General features: G+C 34.9%; 3 protein-coding genes across 3 annotated transcripts; 1 reads left to right on the top strand and 2 right to left on the bottom strand.

Annotated features, from left to right (window-relative positions):
- Positions 1-902: 902 nt before the first annotated feature.
- LOC106341604 lies at positions 903-1,878 on the top strand. Its single transcript, XM_013780330.1, has 2 exons — positions 903-1,128; positions 1,334-1,878. The coding sequence occupies exons 1-2, from the start codon at positions 1,093-1,095 to the stop codon at positions 1,862-1,864; spliced, it is 567 nt and encodes a 188-aa protein (XP_013635784.1). The 5' UTR covers positions 903-1,092; the 3' UTR covers positions 1,865-1,878.
- A 1,019-nt stretch (positions 1,879-2,897) lies between these two features.
- Positions 2,898-5,734, bottom strand: LOC106341603 (probable inactive receptor-like protein kinase At3g56050). Its single transcript, XM_013780329.1, has 5 exons — positions 5,376-5,734; positions 4,319-4,731; positions 4,048-4,238; positions 3,824-3,956; positions 2,898-3,754 (listed from the first exon to the last, which is right to left on the bottom strand). The coding sequence occupies exons 1-5, from the start codon at positions 5,519-5,521 to the stop codon at positions 3,159-3,161; spliced, it is 1,479 nt and encodes a 492-aa protein (XP_013635783.1). The 5' UTR covers positions 5,522-5,734; the 3' UTR covers positions 2,898-3,158.
- A 4,895-nt stretch (positions 5,735-10,629) lies between these two features.
- On the bottom strand, positions 10,630-13,378 carry LOC106342597 (probable methyltransferase PMT22). The gene is made up of 7 exons (XM_013781572.1): positions 12,787-13,378; positions 12,383-12,532; positions 12,039-12,309; positions 11,852-11,962; positions 11,369-11,777; positions 11,096-11,290; positions 10,630-11,002 (listed from the first exon to the last, which is right to left on the bottom strand). Exons 1-7 carry the CDS (start codon positions 13,282-13,284, stop codon positions 10,819-10,821), a joined length of 1,818 nt encoding a protein of 605 aa, XP_013637026.1. The 5' UTR covers positions 13,285-13,378; the 3' UTR covers positions 10,630-10,818.
- Between the last annotated feature and the right edge of the window lie 3,080 nt (positions 13,379-16,458).

The following is a 16,458-nucleotide window of genomic DNA, read 5'->3' as shown; positions in this document are numbered from 1 at the left end:
TCGGCGAGAAGGGTTTCGTTAGGCTCGGAGTCGTCTGAGAGATGTTCGCCTCCGGTCGCCGTCGGGTTGGTTGTAAAGAGGCGACGGCGTATCTGCTGGGGACGACTTGTTTGGCCGTCGGGAGCTGTGAGGGCCGCGACCAGAGCAGCTAACTGGTCGTTGGTCGTCTTTTGGACTTCGTCTTGATGAGCAAGTCGAGCCATGATAGAGCTCATGAAATCTGTGGTGATGGGCGGCGCGGCTTCGGGCGTTGGGGCTGGTTCACCGCCTGGAGCGCCGAGGGTAGCGTCGTTTTGAACCATGTAGATCTAGAACGTTACTTTAGTCGGCCCCACGGTGGGCGCCAATTGTTTGTACAGGATTCAGTTGATTAGAATGATGAACTTAGGAATGGGGTGACTAAAGACTCTTTTATTAGAATCAAACAAGAGGTTACAAGATTGACGGGAAATAAGGAGACAAGATCAAAGGTTTAAGCAACATGATCAAAGAGATGATTAGGAAACCCTAGATCTAGCCGCTTATGTATGTGTTGTCCAAAAGTCCCCTTTCGTTGTCTCCTCATCCCCCTCTTATAGTGTAACCGTCTGTGATGCCCTAATCGTGTTGTCCTTTGGGCCCTGTCGTTAAAGGCCGAGTATGCGGGCCTTGGTACTGTTCTCTATAAGCCGAGCGTATTTAGTCGGCTTAGCTGATCGACTAAAAGTACTCTGGATCGAGCCGACACCTTTAGCCGCTTAAGCCGACTAAACTGGTTAAGCTTGCCGGGCTAGGGCCTGTTATTCGATGGGACTTGTGGAGGGATGTAATCCATCTCCTACACTTACTAGTGCGAAAATGTACATGAGTTGTGTAACTTATAGCATTGATAGACAAAGTTAAAATATCTTTAAACTCGGGGTTGTGTTTTGCATTTTTCCTCTTCTACAAGAGGTAACCACGTGGTTCGCACGCGTTTCAAAAAGCGATCGGAAGAAGAGAACCAGATCTTGAATTCTCTGCTTAGCTTCACTGCCACACAAACTCAAAGCTGTTTCCCTCTTCGTCTTCCTCCATATGCATTGCTCTTAAAAACACGTTCATCTATTCACCATGGTCGTCGTTCACAACGCCGGCTTCAGTTATCCGGTAAGTATTCACTGTCTCCTTCTTCTTCTTTTATAACCATCAAGGTTCTTCTTCTCATAAGACTGTATATGACTGCTCCAAAGCCACTTTTGTTAGGATAAAACTCATTAAGATCTCAAAATTCTTAATGCTTTCATTTGAGCTTTTGCTTGTTTCACTGAAACTAACCAGAAAATAAAAAAAAAAAAATCTTCTCTCTTTGAAGCTTCATAACAGCACCAATCCTATTGTTAAATTCTCAAGTCAAGCTACACCGTTAAAGCCTTGGCCCTTCTTGTTCCACGGTTCAACAAGTTTGTTACTTTCAAGCAAAAGGAGATTGGCTCGGTCCTGTTCAGAGACAAATAACAATTCCATCACAACAGCAAGTGAACCCGTTGAATCTACAAAAAGAGCACCTTTGACAGCAAGAGAGAGACTAAGAGCAGCACGTGTGCTCAGCCGATACACAGAAGCAACACCTAAACCATCAAAACCCAAAATGGGGAGCCAAATCTTGGAGGTGCTCAAGGAAAGCGATAAGAAATCGAATAGGAAACCGGGTTTACCCGAAGCACCAACCAACATGCTTGATGATAGCAAGAGAGGTATGCCAAAGAAAGGGCTTACCTTTGATCTACCCGGAAGTGCGGATATACTAGTCATTGCTTTTTCATTTGTGTTCATAAGCACTGTGATGTTTGCTACTACTTTTGTTGTCTGGAAACTCGGTGCCATTCACTTCAATGAAAACTAACCGGTTTGATTGTATACTGTGTAGTGGTAGTAATACACATAATTTTTGCTATTACAACATCTCGTCATGCTTTATTTTCAGTTTTAACCATTACATTGTGATGACTTTTCATAAAACAGCTATGGAAATAGATCATTGGTTACCCCCAAGAAAGGGCTAATGTATCCATATATTCACTCAACGGTTAAGAGACAGAACCGAACACATCAGATAGAGAGTGGTGAACCGAGTTTATTTTAACTTACAAAGGGGAGCAAGATTTACAGCAAGGACATACATTACCTACTTTTGATTTGTCTGCATCAGATGAAACTTTCTACTTTGGGAGGCTTATAGCTCCCAGTTAATGATTGGATTGAGTTAGTTATGAACATGTACTTGTTCAAGATGAATGTGAAAACTTGAACATGTAGTAGTTCCAATACCAGCTTCTTGTTCAAGATGAATGATTGGATTGAGTTAGTTATGAACATGTACTTGTTCAAGACAGAACATGAACATGTAGTAGTTCCAATACCAGCTTCTTGTCTTCACTAGAAGTGTGTATATTTAAAAATGGATAGTTTGGAATGGTAAATTTGAATAGTTGTACTCAAAATGTGATATTTTTCTAATTACCCCTTGATTTATTTATAATATTGCTTAAATATAAAATAAAACTATTAATTAAAATCAATGTTCTAAAAATCGGTTTAGGTGTCAAAGAAACGATTTTCTTAAAATCCGATGTAAGTCGTCGTCCTAAATCAGTTAGAAATAGTCTAAGTTGGTCTAATTCGATCTAAATTGATGTAAATTGGTTAAATCAAGTAACAATGTCAATGTAAATCCACAAATTTGTTTGATTTCATTTTTTGTATATCTGATTTTTAAAATTCATCAAAAAACTTATAATTAAACGTAAAAAGTTAAAATACCTAATATAAATATATAATAAATAAACATTGGTTAAAATATACATAGTCTTCTCGGTTTCACATGAAGAAAGAGATAAATCATGGAAAAGTTGGTTGTATAAAAATAACAAATAATGAATTCAATGTTAATTTTTATATTAATTACTCATTGAACATCATGCATACAAAAAAGAGTGTAGTGTACTACCGTGATCTCGAATTCTTTTACCAGAATTTTTGAGTCGTTAATATAAACTACCAAAGATTTATACATACGTGTAGGCCTAAAGAGTAGCAACAAGCTCCAAAGAGACTCAGAAACCCCAACACAAACTTCATATTCATATATACTTACAGATTCGTTATGAAGCAACGTACTACTACTACTACTACTCTTATCACGCAGTGGACAGCACTTCCAGCTCTGCCCACCAAAGAGGGGAGAGTTTCGGAATAGCATCGTCCGGTGACAATCCTGTGATCTCTCGTAACCTCCCTGTAACTTCCTTCATTGTCGGTCTCTCTTTCGTGTCTTCCCTTACACAGATTTTGATCACTTCTCCTATGTTCTCAACCTTCTCATCAAAACATTCCAGTGTCGGATCCACCATCTCCTTAAGAGTCTTGCCTCTCAAGAAATCATCAAAACTGGTATCTACCGAGTCACCTTTTTTAACATTCTCTGGGAGTTTTCCGGTTATCAACTCGAACAACAGCAAACCAAAGCTGTTGACATTGTCTTCTTTGGTTGTGTCTGAGACGTTCGTGTCTATGAGTGCATTGGTGCTGGTCTCTCTCTCTGATGGGCCTTTTAGGTAACCAAAATTGAAATCCGCTATTTTGACTGCGTAATCTTCTGTGAGGTGAAGTGTTGATGAGAGAAGATTGCTGTGGACTATAGGTGGCTTGAGCTCATGCATATGTTCAAGGCAATATGCTACACCCATTGCTATTCTTAGCCGCATTAACCAGTCCAAATGTTCTGATTCTTTATCTGTAAAAGAAAATCGTTAAGTAAATGACACAACTAATATGAGTAAAGATCTTTTTTTTTGTTGCTTACAGTGTAAATGTTCAAAGACTGATCCGTTTGATGCATATTCAAAGACCAAGATCCTAGTGAAAGGTTCATCTTCTTCACAGTAACCAAGAAGGTTGACAAAGTTCTTGTGGTTTATCTTAGATAACATTTCAATCTGAAATTATCAAAAAACATAAAGGATTAAGATGATGACAATAAAAACTTTTTTTAGGAAATAGAAAGTGAACTGGTTGACGGTAAGGTAACTTCTTTCTGAACTGCGTTTCTATGTTATTAGTCCATTCTTTGGCAGAAGCAGTAGCAACAGAAGCCACAGCTACCTCCACCCCACTAGATAGTGTCCCTTTGAACAATGTACCAATGGGACATGACCCAATTACATTACTGAACTCTTCACAAGCAGTTTCTATCTCAGATCTTTTCAGTTTTGGGACACCTGAGAGTAGAAAATCAAACAACATTAGTGTTCAAAAGAGTTAAAAAAAATGTTAATTAATATAGTGGAAATTAAATTACCAGTTATGAACACTTTCTGAAGTTGTCCACTAAGACCTGTACGCCAAGGATTCACAGATTTGCCAGCCTTGCTTTTGAAAAAGAAGACACCAGTAGCTAAAAGAAGAAGGAGAACACCGCCTGTGCAGCCAACAACAATGGGAGCTATGCTGTTTGAAGAACTTCTTCTTAGAGTAGGAATATTTGGAAAGGCCACAGAAGGAGGTGGTGCGGAAGAAACATGCAGGGCAGGTGGACTTTTTCGTGGCGGATGCGATGCTGAGGATCTACTGGTCTTACTTCTATGAGAAGGAACCACCGAAGATGACGGTGGTGTTACTGATGCCACAGGGCGGTGGTCTTTGTAGGAATTCAAATGCGTGTAGGGGTTACGGAAACGACCAAGTAATTTCCTGTGAAAACTAACAGCTTCCCTACAAAAAGAAAAGACCAAGGTTAAATGATTTGAGTACAAAACAGAAGATGCACATTTAGCAATTTTTTTTTTTTTGTAACTTAACATTTAGCAAGTTTTGTAATAAAAATGCACATAAGACAGCGTATGTATGTTCTGTAACTACTAACAACTTCTTTCTACATATACCATCAAGGAAGAGTATCAGTTCACTCAAGCCAAATGATCAATACATATACCGCCTCTGTTTTAAAATAATGTACATTTTGTAATTTTTGGCACAACATATTAAATTTTGATTATAAATGTAATATTTTTTTTCGTAATTGACTATTTTCTATAATTTTTAGTCATTCAAAATGTATAATTTACCATTGTTAACTAACTAAAAACACATTGAAAAAGTACAAAATGTGTATTTTTGAAAAAAAATATTTTAAAACATGAATCATTTTAAACGGAGAAAGTATTTTTTTAAATTAATTTGAAGGTGGAATAGGATATATACATACTAACTAATTAAATTTTAGAGGTCAAGGCCAATGTCTCATCTAGCTACAAATCCTAGATCTACCATACCAACTACATTGATGTCGATACTCAACCAAAAAATCATTTGAACTAAAAAGTAAAAAAACAATCACAGAAGAAGCTGCTACTTACAAAGCTGCTGCATCTCTATCGTTCTGTAGATTTTTCGTCACCGCTAAACCTTCAGTTTCCAAAGAATCAAAGCTTAGGATCACCACAAACAACATGAGAGTACGCATCTGGAGCCTTAATCGAACGGACTTCCAGTTCTTACTCATCGTGAACCGAGAAGAGGACAAGTGGAAATAGGATTTAAGCAACACCGAAGAAAGCTGATAAAAATGGAAGCTCGGATCTGAATCTGAATATCACAGATTATAAGATGAGAGAAAGACCTGAAGAAAAGTAAGCTAGCTAGAAGACGAACAGAGAAAGAGAGAGCTTTGAGTTTGAGTTCGCGTGGCTTTGTGAGAGCAGCAGCATCATGACTTTTCAACTTTATTTACAAAATTAAATTGTTTTTAAAGCGCGTGTCCCCTTGTTTTTTGGCGCATAATAAATTCGGAATAAACGCAGTAACTTCTTTTTTTTTTTTTTTTTTTTTGATCAAAAACTTCTTTTTTTTTTAAATTATATATTCAACGACGAGAGAGAATAAGATTATGCTGTAAAAAAAACAAAGCGATTATTTCAGAGTTGTTTTTTTTTTTTTTTTTTTTTTAACAATTTCAGAGTTGTTTAAAAAAATTAAAACAACGTGTAGAATTGACCGGTACATCCCTATATATTATTTGTGAAACATTACAACTTCTTTTTGTAGCCACATGTCATCACTAAAATGATTATTAGAATTATTAGAGAAATAGGTTGGTCCATCTAATTATATAATAAGCTTTTTATTAAACTAACCATAAATTAATTATTAATGTCATTTATTATTTCCTTAAATAAAGATTACGAAATTGCCTAATGTGGGTAAAGTATATATGGCAATTAATGATTTTGAATAATAAAGATCTGATAAAAAAATGTATCTTCTATCAAAATTTTATAAGTAAAAGTCTAATTTAATTAATCATTAAGATTTAAAATATATATGTATATATATCATTCTAAATTAAACTATAAACCATATTGAATAAATAAATATTTTAGTTTCAAAATTTACTTTGAATAATTTTTTTTGATAAAAGTTTTGAACTAACATTGATAAATTTTTTTAAATTATCAACTACTAAAATTATTAATCCCATAATAAAAATTTGTTATCAGTAATTTAAAGTTTTTGCTATTAAAAATACACATGATAAAAAAAACATATGAGTAGAAAGCATCATTTAAAAAAAATAAAATAGAAATTAATATTAAAAATATATTATGTATGTTAATATCATTTAAATTTAATTACATATCCTATCAAATTTTTTTTAAAAAAATGTTTGGATTAATAAAATTGATTTATACGTTCGCACCAATTTAATTATATATGTAATAGTTACTGACTTTTAATTATTCAATATATATTTATTATTTCATAATATGTAAGAACATATAATACATAAAATAATTTATATATATAATGTTTATCCCGTGCAAGGCGCGTATCTTAATCTAGTTGCTTTATTATACGGAAAGAAAAGAGAAGAATCTATGGGACCTTAAAAGATGCCAGAAGAGCAAAAAGGATTCAAAAGAAGAGGCCAAAGCCATCACCGTCGATAAAGACTTCTGCCGTAGCCTGTCGACATGTCTCGCTTTTATTTTGTGTGCTTTTGTTTAACGTGAATTATGGTGGGGTTTATGTATGCCACGTGGTTTTTTGTTTTTGATGTTGGATGATTGAAATTGAAGTTCAATTTAACATTTTACCAAAAAAAAAAAATGATTGAAGTTGAATAATAATTGATTGATTGTGTTATGGTCTTTGCGGATTAATAAAATTATTTGAAATTTAAAGAAAAAGTACGTGGAGGAGTTTCTGACTAGTTCAACGTGGAGGGTACTTTCTTTCGTTTTCATTCCAGCTTCTTTGCCATGTGGGTGTAATAGTCATGGATGGTTGTGGGAAGTGGGAAAACCCCATTTCCTTAGTTTGTTTTGTTTTTTTTTGTCAACAATTTGTTTTGTAAATTATTCTTTTATTTCTCCAATATTTTTCAGATTTTCTAATATACAAAATAGTGTATAGTAAGTGTTCCATAATGGTTATCAAAGCCGCCCACGTTTTATTGATATTTATCCAAGTTAGAGAAATTATTTTCTTGGCCCACACAGATATCTATATTATCTGTGATTCTTATGTTTAATAACTTGCTGTTGTTTTCTTGGAGTTTATAGCTCAAGACTAACCAATTGATTAATCAGCTTCTACGAAAAAAAAGTCCGGTCCAAATGATAAAACCAATATGCAAATTACTTTAAATTACTGATAACAAAATTTTCATTGTGTGATTAAAACCAAAGCAGTTCTTAGGCAGTACTCTACCATATTCACTATTTTTCACCGGTTCACCCTACCATATTCATATCAAATTAATAAGCATAGATTCATGCAATTGTCCTACCACCAGTAGCGGCCAGGAGTTTCGGTGGGTTGAAAGCAAAAATTATATTTTGGACCACTAAAAGTTATTTTAATTAAAAAGTAGAAAATGTAGACTATGTTAATCGAACTTGTCACCTGAAAATAATATGAAGAATATACTTACCCGTCAGTCTAGTCTAACTTTCACTGTAAAATTAACCTGAAACATTTTTATAAATTTAAAGGCCGGAAGCAGATGCTTCTTTGGCTTCTTGCCAGGGCCGGCACTGCCTACCACAATCATCAATTTATTTACGCAAAGCCAAACTGATCAGTGTTCACACCGCCCGTATTTTCTAATGTTTATCGAAATTAAACAAACATTTTGTCAACGATCTATCGTGTGTGAAACTTGATCTTATGATCAGTTTTTCGAATGCGTTATTCAAAATTTATTAAGAAATTCTATTTTTTTTTTTTAGAAAAAGAAATTCTATATTTGAGGAAACAAATCCGAATATTTGACATTGGTAGCCAATATATACATATGTGAAGATATCTAAGGTAAATCCTTTAATTTTTATTTTTTTTGGTAAATCCTTTAATTATATATATAATGATCATGTTAACAAAAACCATTCTTCGGTCAATGACACAAATCCAAGTTGTTTTAACAAATACTGAAATGACTGTTAATCCACTAATATTCTGTTCCACTGGATAAAACGTTGGAGTTTTTGATATTTCTATTAGGTTTTTGTATTTAAGCTTTCAAATCTAAATTAATATATAAATTTATGTTTCATATTAATTCAGTATAGTTGAACTAATATCTTTTGTCAGTCAAAATAAGACTCCAATTATAATGATTTTGATAAAATATGACGTCCATCTACTTATACAGTTATACTACAAGAGTATATAAAAATTAACGACTAGATATAGATAAATAAAACCATAGTTTTGCAATGAATTTTAGGATAATAATATTTAGGGTTGACCTAACGGTTACGCCGTAATCTTAAAGCCATCGGGTTTGATTGGATGAAGAGAACGACCAAATCATTATACTATTTGTTATGTTTCGCAAATACACCGCAATGTCCTGGCATAACGTAATCTAACTTCATCCTTACGTAATTCGTTATTCCCTTTGACCTCTTATATATTTTTTTGTTTCATTTAAATCTTTAAACCAAGAGTGCATGTTCACATGCTTTCATGTGAATATTGCTTAAAGAAACTGACAGTCTTGCGGGGACAGTACCTTGCCCCCCACCATAAAGGTGATCTAACATGACCGGATTAACCACATGGGCTGCTGCAAGATGGGCCGCGGGCCTACAGTACACCACTCAGCATCAATAATTGGGAGCTTGCGTTGGCTGGACCGGCTGATAAGATCACGCTAGTTCAGCTGTATGCAACACTCTCATATACTTGGGGCTTGGATTCGCTGTAAGAAAACATCAATTGATATATATAAAAAAAAAATGTGGATGAAACGATCATGTTCAACGACGTATAGCTGCAATAGATGACAGTAACCAATCCATCCATCGTGAATTATATACTCATATCGAAAGTCTTACAAGTTTGACTACAAAGTTACAATCCATCATAAATTACAAAACTCGGCAAACCACCATGGAGTTTTTATATAAATTAAAATCTTAGAAGGATCAAATTGATAGATTGAGGTTTCTGAACTTTGGTTCTTGAGCTCAACACAATCTTCAATCACAACCGTTTCAGAAGTACGTCCCCCTCTCAGATCCAACATTCTCCATTGCCTTCACCACATTGTACCCGTCCACAACTTTCCCAAACACCACATGTACATCAAGCCACTACTGTCTTCTCCGTACAAATAAAGAACAGAGAACCATTCGTGTTGGGACCTGAATTAGCCATAGACAAAAATATCCCTGGACCCGTATGCTTCAACTTAAAGTTATCATCCTGAAAGAAACTTAGTCCCATATATCAATTCTCCACCAGACACCAGTTCCATTCCACCTTGGAGACATGAATCCTGGTATTAAAAGGTGAAAGGCTGAGCCATTGTAGTGTAATGCCTTGCCTGCTTTCGCAACTCCCTTCTCCCCATCATAACACGTCCTAACAATATGTCTTATGATTAAGCAACTCAATGTAAGAAACTAAGACATGGATCAATACATGATGCTTTGTTATATCCAGAACAGATCCATCAACCATATGTCCTAAACAGTTCAAAGAACAAAGTTCTTACTCTTTGTCTGATTCAGTGGAAAAATAACTAGCGATTCAAAAAACTAAGAAATGTCCCATTCATTAGAATTGTCGATAAGAAAAGAGAGATTCTTATAACACAGAGATCTTTTGAATCTCAATGGATGGTTTTAAGGTTTCGCACAAATATTGAGCTCACAGGCGATTAAACAACACGTTTTCTGCAAGCCTTCGATATGTGCTCTTACGCATACGCGAATTAAAGAAGTAAAACAACCATAGGACCAAACTGAATTGAAAGAAAAATCAAGAACATGAACTAGTTTCATCGAAAGGTTGTACCTTTTTGCAGATTCTAAAACGAGTCTGTAGTAGAGTTTAGCTTCGTCGATGCGAGGGAACAGTAATATAACGGCTCAGGGGTTCTGTAACTAGGGTTTTTACCAGGGAGCTTGCGACAAAGAGACTTATGTGTGTTGTTTCTCTGTTTTGTCCTTTTAATTTTCTCTTCATATCTTTAATAGGCCCATTTAGGAGCCCGTTATATGATTCAGGCCCACTATCAAAACTAAGATCACTGAAAACTCAATTTCTTTTTATATTCAGATTTCCTCTCACAGTCTCTTCCATCTCAAAGAAACAAACTAATGAATGAAATAAGATTCATTTTGAAATTCTATTGAAGTATTATATGTAGAACATTATCAAAATTGTTTCGAGTCAATTTGATTCCCTATACTTTTCCAAAAATCAGAAAAAATCCGTACACAAAAAATCCCTGAACAACTTCTAATCATAGTTCCTTGAATCCTTATATAGAGGATGAATGTTTTGTGCTTATGGACGCCACGATGACTTCAACCCAACAAGGAACTTGCCTTTGTACACATTCGTTGACCACCGTAGAGATAAAAGAATAGGGTTAAGCTTCTTCATCATTTCAACGGTGTCTTGCACCACAAGGTATCCTCCTGGTCTCACTATTCTATCTATTTCCACTACCACTTCCACCAAATCACACCTGATAAAACCAAAAAAAACATCATGTAGTTTTGCTACTGATTCGAAAAACAACAAGCTTGTAGGCAGAATCATAAGTTTTTTTTTTGTTTACCTTTGAGAAAGATTGGTGAGAAGGAAACTAGAGTGCAAGAGATCATATGATCTAGGGTACGTGTTGAAAGACTCACACCATTCATGGTAAATCCCTATCAGCCCTCTGTCGAAAATCATTGATAATGTGTCTTCACCTTGTACAGGAACCACATTCATCACCCATAGAGGTTTGTTTATAAGAGCAGCTGCAAATCTGAACCCCAAAAATCAAGAAGATAATGTAAGAAAAATCTTTATCTGAACTAAACCTATATCAAGAATAGTATCTCACCCTCCATAACCAGCATTCATGTCCATCACGTTATGAATCTTGGTCCAGTTTATAGCTAAACCGTTTAAGTAGATATCTGACACGGTTTCAGACCAGAGTCTTGTGTCTTCTCTGAAACTCTCTTCACTGATCTGCTCTGTAACCGGCCTATCGGCTAACCTTCCAGGCCATTGGGAAGGCCACTTTCCGGATAAACCGACCGGTACTTTCGGTACACAGCTAAGCAGAGGAGTGTACCATGAACTGTTCTTCTTTGTGTCTTCTTCATTACAAAGAGGAGGTTCATTGTTCTTACGGGCTCCATAACAAGAATCCGAGTCTGGTTTCTGGTAAATCACAAACCCAACTTTTGTGAAACGGGTCCTCGCCACAACTTTCCAACACATTGATGTAGTCAAAGACTCCATAGCTACAAGAAACAAAAAAACAACATTCATAAAAAACCTTGACGTGTGCTAGAAGTAACCAAGAATATATACTAACTTTTCCAAACGTTACGGTGCCCTTCATCGTGTTGATAAACCGGTGTAGCTGACCAAACAAAGAACCCTCCAGGCCTTAGAATCCGGTTAAGTTCCAAAAGCGGTCTACCACCTACAACATGAAACTTTATTATATACACATAATAATCATAAAAAGCTAAGGTTAAATTAGTTGTATTATATCAAACCGTATCCGTGCCAATGGACTCTGCATCTTGCGCAGTGGATAACATCGTAAGCATTATCAGGAAATGGAAGCTTTTGAGTTCCAATAACAGCTAGTGTAGCGGGGATTCCACGTTCTAATGCAAACTGAATCTGAGCTTCGTGTTCGTCTTTAGGAGCAAAGGACATTGTGATCACGTTTTTGTCTAGTAACGTCCCACCAAAGCTAGCCACACCGCAACCAACGTCGAGAACCACTCTTACTTTCTTTCCCCATTCAAGAACAGGTAACGTCTATGGAAAAACAAGAACCGTAAAGTTAAAAGAAAAGTGGAGAGATAACAGTGTTGTTTTGTTATGTATATACCTTTTGTATGTAGTTGATGTAGTGAATCACACCGTCTTTGAACTGAGTTCCACCTCCAGGGAAGACAAAGAAAGGTCCGGTTTTACGAATCCAGTTCTGGTCTTTCTTGTAGTCTACAAGCTTGGGGTGAGGCGCATTATCATACCATATCTACACAAACACAAGAGTTTAGAAAAGCAGAACAAGAACAGAGGACAATGCTCTAATCAAGAAGCAGAACAAGAACATAGGTACTAATCTACTGTCTAATGAAGAAGCAGAACAAAAACAGAGGTACTAATCTGATCTAGAAGCAGAACAAGAACAGAGGACAATGTTTAATCAAGAAGCAGAACAAGAACAGAGGTATTAATCTTAATCTAAATCAAGAAGCAGAACAAGAACCAAGAAAGCGAGTCTCTCACCATGTCTCTGCTCTTAGGCCAAGGCAAAGGAACCTTGTAGCGTTTTGGCAAAGGAACGAGGCATCTAGGTGCAAGCACAGGACAGTGCCTCTCTCTGTGCTCCATGTTCCTCTTAGACTTGAGTTTCTTGATGGCTTTCACGTTATCCAAACACGGCATGTAATCTGGACTCTCGCATCTCTTCCACTCCACCTTCAAACTAGTCTTGTCTTTAACCCAATCCATTTCCAAATCTTGATCAACCGGTTCATCATCGTCGACGACGGGGGTCTGAGAGACCGGTGGTTCCGGAGGGGGTGGAGGGCTGTCCACGGTGGTGGGACTAGAGGTTGGTGTGAAGGTGGGGACGTCGGAGAGCGAAGAGCGACGGAGGTAAGAGAGAGACAAGTAAGGGAAGAGATCGATGGTGTCGTTGGTTAAGAGGAGGATCGTGACTGATACGAGCAAGATTGAGAGAACGCATAGGCCTGAGAATTTACGGCTTTGGAAGATGTTCATCGTCTTTTCTTTCTTCCACGCAACAGAGAAGGAGAGACTCTGATCGATCTTGGGAGAAGAGTAGCGATTGTGTTTATGTGTTGAGAGCTAAAAATAGAAAACAAGATTGGCAATAAAAAAATAACTATGCATGAGACACGTGTCGTTTTATTACTTGTTATGACGTAATGTGAGATAGGGAAATAATCTATGTATATCTTTCCTTGTGAAGCCATGATGTGTATTATTTGATGTGCAAGTTAGTGGATGAATGAATATGCCTGAGAATATATAAGGAGACAAAAACATGGTGACAACTAGTATAAACCGTAAACCAGAAATCTTTAATTTATCTATCCGGTTAGTGGCTTTCCCTTTATGTTCTCAACAGAGGCGGACCTATGTGGACAAATGGGGTGTCAAATGACACATGTTAAAATTATATAAACAGTTTTTACCATGTAACACTGAAGATTCTGTAGAACATTTGATTACTTACCCCATCTATTAACCCCTCATAACTCAAGTTCAACATTCATGAAGTACACTTTTTCTTCGTTTTTCTAAATTATTGTTGTATTGGGTTTTGGCCCACATTCTCTGACCTCCCTTATAGATGATTCTGGGTCCGCCACTGATTCTCAAATGAACCATACAAAAAGTTTTGTGTGAGAATGTTGGTAAAAAAAAAGAAGAACATGTCTTGAACTAATATTGAATCAATAAAGCTGGAAAAAGATTTTGGTTCGGGGTTATGCAAAGGTTTTCGCTTAAGAAGAAAATTCACCACAAGAATTTCGTAGCCCGAGATTCCATAACTACATAATGATCCTAAGAAAGAAAAACAGACTCCGTCCTATTGAAACTCTTGTGCCTCTTATAGCTGCCATCGTATATTATGTTCATGTTGTGGAAGCATAAACTAAAAAGATATGCACCTCACTTTCTGTATAATGTGTGCACAATTTGCGATGTGTTTTTATGTATTATAGAATTGAGATACCTAATTTCATAATATTTTTAACTAGGTGGTTCACCAGCAATTTTGCTCGGGCGCGAATATTTAAGAAAAACTAAATAATAATTATTTTGGTAATATTTTTATTAGTTTTAGCTTTTGTTTGTTTTTTGTATTTTGTTTGTTATTTTAATTTCAGTTTTAGTTTATGGATTGTTTAGTTGCTTTGTTTGAATGTTACAGAGCATTCACCTTCGTCACGATATTTATTTCTGAAATTGTATAGTGGTTTAAATTTGGTAAAATTAATTTATTTTTGTTAATGTTGTTAATTATTATTGTAGTATCATATTTTGATTACTTTGGTTAATTATTTGAGTTTCAATAAATTTGTGAAAACCCACTAATCATTTAACAGTTCATAAACTAATAAAATCTAATAATTGAGAAAAAATATAATCCTCGAATATTTACAAAACCTCATGATATTCACTTTGATCAATCTTCAAATATTTACAAAACTCCATGCTATTCACTTTGATCATGCATGATCAAATAGACGAAATACAACATATCAAGAAGTGTTCTTAACATTCTCGAACATGCATATTTCCGGCACTCAAAATATAATGGTGGATAGTCTTGGACATGATGCTCGAGTTCAAACGTCCTTATTTGTTTTCATAGATTTAGAATTTCATTTTTGGTTAGCAGAATCTTAATCAGATTTGTTTATATTGATAACAAAAAAGATTTAAATATAGATAATTTTTCTGATGAAAACTATTGGAACTTTTTTTATTTTACGAAAATACATATTTTTCTGAATAAAAAGAAAATTCTAAAAATGGATGAAAATATGATAATTAAGATTTATGTCAAAATTTTGATAGTTTAGATTTGCAGTATGATATTCCAAACTAACGTAGGGTATTGTATAGTTATCACCTAGTAATCTCTATTAAATAAATAAGATAACTTAATTTCATTTTTCCTTCCTAACTAAATCAAATTGTATAGTTAAATAACTAATTAAGTAACTTAATTTTCCTTTCTAACGTAAGAATTGAATTGTAGAAAATAGAAAAAAAAATGTAAATAAGGAAAAGATAATTCTTATAAATCTTGCTAACATATTAAAGTGACTCAGATTATATGTAAATATTTTTTAAAAAGGACAAGGAAATATATTTTTAAAATTTAAATATTTTTAAAATGTAAATATTTTTTAAAATGTAAATATTTTTTAAAAATATTTTTAAAAAATATATGTAAATATTTAAAATGACTCAGATTATAATAATATGATTTATTAAAGTGACTCAGATTATAATAATTTTTAAAAAGGAAATATATGATTTATTAAAGTGACTCAGATATAATAATATGTAAATATGAACTGATGGGAGTTTCAAATATATTAATAACAAAAAAAAACTAATAAGCCACTACAAGAAAACATCACCTTAACGAGGGCGGTTTTCCTCGTTATTTCGTCGTAAAAGAGGCTTTACGACGAAATAGCGAGGAAGCGCGTTTGCTCGTTACTCGTCCGTCGTAACACATATTTCCTCGCTAATTCGTCGTAACTTAGCGAGGAATATATTTCGTCGTAAAGACGAAGTAGGGCGATTCGTCGTAAAGACCACGTCAATATTCCACGCAAAGACGTCGCTACAATTCCTCGTAAATACCTCGAAATGAGTTCCTCGTAACCTACACGTAAATACCTTGAAAGAGTTTCCTCGCAAAATACACGTAACAACCACGAAACGATTTCCTCGTAAAATACTCGTAAACTTTTCCTCGTTATTTCCTCGCAAATGTTTCCTCGTAAAATAGTCGTTAATTGTTTCTCGTCATTTCCTCGTAAGGTTTCCACGTAAAGAGGTCGTACATTAGCTACGAATTTACTTCGTTTTTATTATTTTTACAGAATTTAAAAATATAATTAAAAAATAATTAAAATTATTTAATTTAATAATAAATTAAAATTTAAAATAAAAATAAATCAAAATGAAAATATTTTATATATAAATAAGTTTTGAATTTATATAATACAACAACCAAAAAAAAAACTAAGGGTCGTTCATCGCCCGGTAGAATTCATCACTCCTCCTCGTAACATCCGCCTCGTTATGTACGTCGGATGACTCGCCTTGAATGGGATGTTGTTGTCGCATGTTCCTCAACATGGACTCCCATTCCGGATTTGTGGCCGCAATAACGTCCAAGAA

This window comes from Brassica oleracea, chromosome C4, assembly GCF_000695525.1.
Source record: "Brassica oleracea var. oleracea cultivar TO1000 chromosome C4, BOL, whole genome shotgun sequence".
Lineage (NCBI taxonomy): Eukaryota > Viridiplantae > Streptophyta > Magnoliopsida > Brassicales > Brassicaceae > Brassica > Brassica oleracea.
Note: the sequence above shows the minus strand (reverse complement) of the source record. Positions and strands in the feature narration are given on the sequence as shown.